The sequence below is a fragment of the Gossypium arboreum genome, chromosome 12, assembly GCF_025698485.1.
Source record: "Gossypium arboreum isolate Shixiya-1 chromosome 12, ASM2569848v2, whole genome shotgun sequence".
Lineage (NCBI taxonomy): Eukaryota > Viridiplantae > Streptophyta > Magnoliopsida > Malvales > Malvaceae > Gossypium > Gossypium arboreum.
The window spans coordinates 5,549,187-5,556,141 of NC_069081.1; the positions used below are offsets into that span (position 1 = coordinate 5,549,187).

The following is a 6,955-nucleotide window of genomic DNA, read 5'->3' on the forward strand; positions in this document are numbered from 1 at the left end:
TATACATCATTGCCTAATGATTTTTTAACATATTATACTTTATCACATGGGACTTAAAATTTTCAAAATTGTTAATTTTTTTAAATTATTAAAAATTGTACATAAAAAATTATATAACTAACAATTCTATTACATTAAACATAGAGGTGCGTTTAATAATAACATATAATAAATAATGAAACGTTTAATTTGAAACTAATTAATAATAACACATTAAATATGAACAATATTAAAATTTTAAACTATATATTAACTTGCTATGCTAACTCAATTAATAATATTATTAGTACTAGAAATCCTATCACACATTTATGTATGCAGAAACTACAAATATAGAATACATATACAAGTTTAAAAAACACACAATAAATAATGAAATGTATGGCTTGAAAGTAATTAATTATAACACATGAAATAAGTGCGATATTAAATTTTTTAAAAAAATAGATTAAATTATTTATTATTGTGTTGTCTTCAATCTTGACTCGGTGTTGAGTTTATGATGGGAGTAATAAAGTGTGCATAATAAAATTTAAATGTATAAAAAAATATTAAAATAAAACTTTAGTTGGGTGGTAAATTAAATATTTTACTAATGTAATTGGTTCAAGTTCAAATTCCACAATATGCATATTTTTATTGAATTTTAAATAAAAGATTAAAATATACTGGAATAATATAACTTATTTGAATTATAAAAGGGTATATCCATAATTTATCTAATCGAGTTGGTGACAGGTTGAGAATGACACCAACTCATTCAGAGCTTAAATAATAGTATATATACAATTGATAGATGTGATAAAATGTGCACAATAAATTAAATATATAAAATATATTAAAATGAACTTTTAGTTCAGTGCTTAATTTAAGGTTTTATGACATGAGTTTAAATCTTATTGTATATATAATTTTATTATTTTTAATAAAATATTAAAATACCCTCAAATAATAATTTATTTTAAATAGAAAAACATCAAAATAATTTTCTTAACAGAATTGGTGTGACACGAGTAACATGAATTATACTAAAGTTTTCTTATGCCAGTTATAAATTAACTTTAGTATCAACCTTGTAAGTTGAAAGAAAAATAAATATATGATTAAGGTATGTAATATGATACTAAGGTTGATCTATAACAGACATAAATGAAATGTAGAGTAAACCACACTAGTTAAAATGGCAAATGATCATAAGAGAATTCATTAGTGAATAACTTATAGAGTTGATAAAATGGATAAGCTTTAGATTAAAGATTAATCTTACCTCAACAAAACTTCCAATATCAACTTATCACTATATAAGTTGAGCCTTTAAGATTTGGATAGAAATAATTATGAAATTTAATATTAATAAAAGAATACGATAAGTCGAACCTTAAGTATTTATTGAGCTTTTTTATAAGTTCATGTGATAGTGATTTAAAACATGCAAGTTTTAAGTTAGTAAAGAAACTATGATTAACTGGGGAGCACTGCATCTCCACAAAGTGTCAAAATTGTATTTAAAATGTTGTAGAATGAATTGTAATTAGTTATTAATATGTATATATATTTTAAATTCACTCTTTAATGAAATTATAAGTGTTTTTAATATGTATTTCAATTAGATTGAAGTTTATTGTAAGCCTTTCTAGCTTAATTTCACTAAAATTTTGACATTTTGGGGAAGGTATTTGGATGTTGTTTTTTGAAAACATAAATCAATTTTTGTTAAAAAGAATTTGGGAAATTGAAATAATAGAAATCATTTTGGGTTTAAAAGGCGATTTGGAAAAGTGTTAAAAGCCCAACTTGATTTTCTTTAAAACTTTTCTCCTAAATTAGTGAAGCCCAATTTAGAAATCTGTTCTGCCTGAGAATATTCCTTTAAATAACCCGATTTAAGGCCCAAGTAAATTTTGCAGCCCAACTTTATATTATTTTTTTTTATTTCAAGTTTTGGCATGTATTGTATACTAATAATAAAAGAGAAATGATTGTATGAAACAGTGACGCCATGTCATCTATATCCCTTTCTAATAGTTTTATGCTACATCAGTATTTTTATTCTGAATTTCAGAATTTTATCCTGAATTTTAGTATTTTAATTTGGATTTGATTTTGTTTCAGGATAAAATCCTGAAATTCAGGATAAGATATTGATGTGGTATAAAATTATTAGAAAGGGATACAGATAACGTGACGTCACTGTTTCATACAATCCTTTCCTAATAATAAAATTGATGTTTGACATCACTTGGATTTATTCTTAAATACATCTAATATAAACATTTTAATTTTATAAATATGGGGCAAATCAAATAAAATCTGAAAATTTATTTCAAAAATTGAAGTTAAAACTAAATACTAAAGTAATAAATAAAGTTTAAAGAGGAACAAAGATAAACAAAGCTCGGATGAAGATGGAAGTCGTAGGAAAAAAAAGAAAAGACCATCCCCACGAGGTTGCCATTGCTGGTGGTACCTAAAAAGTCTGCCTACCTGCTAGTTTGTCAAGTAATGACTGGTTTCATGTAGTCTAGTCCACAAAGCGGGGCCACCAGTCCTTTTTAATAGTGGCTATAAATCACGCTCATCTAGACAACTACAAGCATATCCCTCTTTGGTTTTAGGCAGATTATTATTATGTTGCACTACTTCCATTAAGAAGAAGCCGCTCACAAACGTCCAATCCTCCCCTCCCAAATAGACAACCCCATATACACGTTTAATTAGACTTTGATTCACCTTGGAAAAAGGTGGTCCATCGATCCAACGCCTCTCATGGGCCTAATAAAAATAGTTTATGTTTCCCATCGTGGAGACCCACCCACATGAGGGTTATCTCTCCTTCATCCACGTCCCTAGGTAGCAGAAATTTCTTTTTGGTACTAGCATTTTGTCTGTTGATAAGGTAAATGTATTGTTTTTTTTAGGGTGTTGTAAATAACAAACCTTTAAAATTTGTTCTTTGATATCCAAACAAACGAAATTATGATCATTGAATAGCTTTGTGCATGATGAAACTTGAGTCATGATCTTTATTCCTAAAAGTGAATGATATCACTTCAACTAGTTCTTCAGCACCATGTTTTTCTTGTTCAAGAATCAAGAGATTTCTAACACATCCAAACTCATATCAATAATCATCTTTTATCTCTCATAAAAACTAAAAGAAATATTGTCCAGGGGTTGTTACCCTAATCACCTAAACATTCTTTAGACAAGTTTGTGGAATAACTCGAGCTTAGGGATATGAAATCTTGGAATGGCAGACGTATAAATCTGTTAAAGAATAAAGAAACAAAGTAATGATATATCAAGTTGCTTCAATTAGCTGTGGGTTTAGAGGTACATGTATGGATGTTCAGTTACATCAAGAAAAACGCCTCTCTTTTTATTATTCTTTCACATTCATTCCTTTTGATCTATTTTTAACTTTGTCTTAATTCTTTATTTCACCGCAGGTTTTTCTTCTTCTTTGCTGTCACGCAAACAACCCTTTTGAGGAACAGGAAATAGAAAGATCGGAGGGATTTATGGGTGCGAGATCCCAGATGGGACCACCGTATTTTACTACTGAGGTTATGTTTCCAGCCTATACTCATCAAAATTTATTAAGATTTAGTGAAACTCATAATCATACTTGAGATTAAAAAACAAAAATAGAGAGAAAAGTTGTCCAATGGTTGTATCAATAACTCGAGTTCCAAAAACAATCACATTTAATTTAAATAAATTTAATTTTGTGGACGGACTAAACTATAAATGGATAGTAAAAGACTTAATTCACATTAGTTTTCCTTTTGTTTTTAAACAATCTCTACCTGCCTTGATTGATGTTCCTCATAATTAATCGAATGTACTGATTTTAATTGTCATTTCATTTGCATATTGTATAGATTAATTTTTTTATAGAATATTTAGAATTATCTATAATTTTTTCATCACTTTAATAAAAGAATAAATATACTTCAATGCACTCAAACTTATATCTTCTTTCATTAGTAATAATACCGATATCAATCAAGTTAAAATTTAATTAAAGAATATTTTATTTAAAATTATCATCATAACTGATTACATAAACAAGTTTTTGCAGCCCACTGAATTGCTTTATACATTATGCTTAATTGGCAAATTACACACTTTGTTAGAGTTATTTGGGGTGTTAATTTTTAGCAACTCAATTATTTACATATAAGGCAATAGAGTGCTTGTTTTTTTGCTATGTGACATTACTAAATCAATTTAGGAATAGTGATATATGGTAAATTAAACGCGAAACACTTTTCTTTCTGGTTTAGTAATAATAATAACAATTAAATTTTGTCATATTCAGAATGCTGATGAAAAACTTTATAATGTTAAAATTATCAATAATTAAGTTATAAGTAAAATGGTCAAGTAGATATATTTAAACTCTTTTCTATTAAATTAAATTTATCGAAATCTCTTAGTTAGCTGAAGAATAATCTTTATAAATGCTTAAATGGAAACTTGGAAGTTATATAATGAAGAGAGTTTATTTTGTGATTCACACTTGGTAATGTTAAAAACTACTTGTTAGTAGCTTTGATCTTTCTCTGTTTGAGGTGCTTTGAAAGAGTTTTTATAGAGGAGATTATTTGATGTACATCCTAGTTAATGAGTTTTTTATTGTGTAAGATTAGTGATAGGGTCATGAGTAAATTTGATAGGAGGTAATTGGGTGTAATATGAAGGTACATGGGGATTCAAAATAATTTTTTTGGGGTCAAAATTAATTTGTATATTTTTACGATAGTAAAAATGTAAATGTATCATTTTAATAGACTATATTTTATAATTTTTAAATGATTAAATTTAATTTTTATTCTTTGAGGGCAAAATGTAATTTTACATTATTAATTTAAAATTTTATAAATTATAAAAGATTTAAATAAAAAATTTCTTTTTAGAGGTTAGGCCCTGCTTGCCCCTTGACTTTGTCACTGACCTTAAGCAACTCTAATCAATCTAGGTAAGTTAATTACTAATACTTTGGAAAGTATTTAGAGTTAATATGAATATGTATTAGATAAATTTGTTTGGGATTTTATCATCATAACGTAGTTTTTAAATTGAACGATCTTTCTTTTTAGATATAACGATATTATAATCATATTCTTTTAGCCAAAATTGATAATTATATTAAAAAATTCGATTATGTTATCCAATTATTTAAAAATATAATCTTATCCAATAGTCTTTATTAGGAAGGTAAATATTTAAAAGAAAATATAACCTCCCCGCCTCCCAATCCACAGAAAAATAAAAGAAAACAAGGAAAAATAAGTATTCCAGACAAGGAATGTTTACTATACAGAGCACGCTGATTTGTAAATATTAATGAACTTTAATGGCATTTCCAAACTTATTTCTTTATATAAACCCCATTACCACTCTCTTTTCTTGCCACCTTCAGTTTCAAAGTTTCAGCTACCAAAGCAAATTCAGCTCACTCAAACAACAACCAACAACAATGGCAATGGCTTTCAAGATGGTACATCCCATTTATTATTTATTTTTATATTATTTTAAATAAATTTCTTTATGTTAGTTACATGTATATTTTGGGTGTATGATACTATAGACTACAACTGGGATGTGGGTCACTGATGACTGCAAGAACTCATTCATGGAGATGAAATGGAAGAAAGTGCATAGATATATAGTTTTCAAGATCGATGAGAAATCAAGGCGGGTTACCGTCGATAAGGTCGGCGGACCTGGCGAAAGCTATGATGATCTTACTGCTTCATTGCCCATCGATGATTGCCGATATGCTGTCTTTGATTTTGATTTCGTCACCGTTGATAACTGTCGGAAAAGCAAGCTCTTCTTCATTGCATGGTTCGTCGTCTTCCCTACTTGTTTTTGTTTAGTATATATATAATACTGTTCAATTTGATTTACATTTAATTAATGATGGAGATTAGGTCCCCAGCAGCATCAAGAATAAGGGCAAAAATGCTGTACGCAACATCCAAAGACGGGCTGAGGAGAGTGCTAGATGGAATTAGCTACGAAGTTCAAGCAACTGACCCAACTGAAATGGGGATTGATGTGATTAAACACAAGGCCAATTAGGACTAATCATGATTAAGTTTTAGATTTATAAACCATCTTGCTCTTTTATTTAATAACTCCAACAACATGTGCTGTCATTTTTTTTTCTTTTTCTTTTCCCTGTTGTTGTGATTTTTTTTGGCTAGATTTCTAGCACTAATGTAAGTTAATCTTAATGTAATAATATTTTGATGTTCCATGTGTGCTTGGTTGTGAGCAAAGCACTTATCAGTTCCACCCTTCTTCTTCTTAAATCATGAAAAGGTTAAAGTCACATTGACTGCAAGATTTGCCGAAATACTTGAAAATGAAATTCCATGACATCACCTTTTATGATGAGAGGTAAAGGAGGCAGTGCTTTGATTATGATAATGCTATTCTATCCAAAAGAGGGGAGAAAAATAAAGGAGAAATAAAGCTAAAAGTGAGATGAGAAAAATGAATGATTTTGGGTACCAATACCAAATATGGTAGACCGCTAATAGCCCATGCCCAGCTCATGACATGACACCCAAACCATTACTGGATTGGATTGGTAATTGGTCCCTTACAGATCACGGTTTCAAGTCTCCCTTACCACTCTCACTACCAAACCATGGAATTAACCAAGCCATCCTAAATCCTCCAAAAAGCAAATCATTTCTGGGACATCAACCACGGTTAGTATACTATGCGAAATCATGGCTTAACTCATATGTATGATGCTTACCTTTTTGTTTTGCAATCTAGCAGTTAAACCATTGATTTCTGAGATTGAGAGGTAGGTGCACTGCCTACACATTTCATACGGTGAGTTTTGCGGCTAAACTACCCTTCGTTCATTTCTCTCCTCGCAACAAGCGGGTGAAGAAAAAGTATCTATAGCATTATATTGATAGATTTT

The 6,955-nt window shown here is 28.9% G+C and overlaps 1 protein-coding gene across 1 annotated transcript; it reads left to right on the forward strand.

The window, feature by feature from the left end:
- Positions 1-5,354: 5,354 nt before the first annotated feature.
- On the forward strand, positions 5,355-6,293 carry LOC108478526 (actin-depolymerizing factor 5-like). The gene is made up of 3 exons (XM_017780988.2): positions 5,355-5,506; positions 5,597-5,856; positions 5,943-6,293. The coding sequence occupies exons 1-3, from the start codon at positions 5,363-5,365 to the stop codon at positions 6,091-6,093; spliced, it is 555 nt and encodes a 184-aa protein (XP_017636477.2). The 5' UTR covers positions 5,355-5,362; the 3' UTR covers positions 6,094-6,293.
- The last annotated feature ends 662 nt before the right edge of the window (positions 6,294-6,955 follow it).

What these genes read in the sequence shown, in the direction of transcription:
- LOC108478526 (XM_017780988.2), top strand. Translation starts at nt 5,363, where the DNA reads ATGGCATTTCCAAACTTATTTCTTTATATAAACCCCATTACCACTCTC. An exon ending in TGGCAATGGCTTTCAAGATG is followed by an intron (nt 5,507 to 5,596) that starts GTACATCCCATT and finishes ATGATACTATAG; the next exon opens with ACTACAACTGGGATGTGGGT. An exon ending in AAGCTCTTCTTCATTGCATG is followed by an intron (nt 5,857 to 5,942) that starts GTTCGTCGTCTT and finishes GATGGAGATTAG; the next exon opens with GTCCCCAGCAGCATCAAGAA.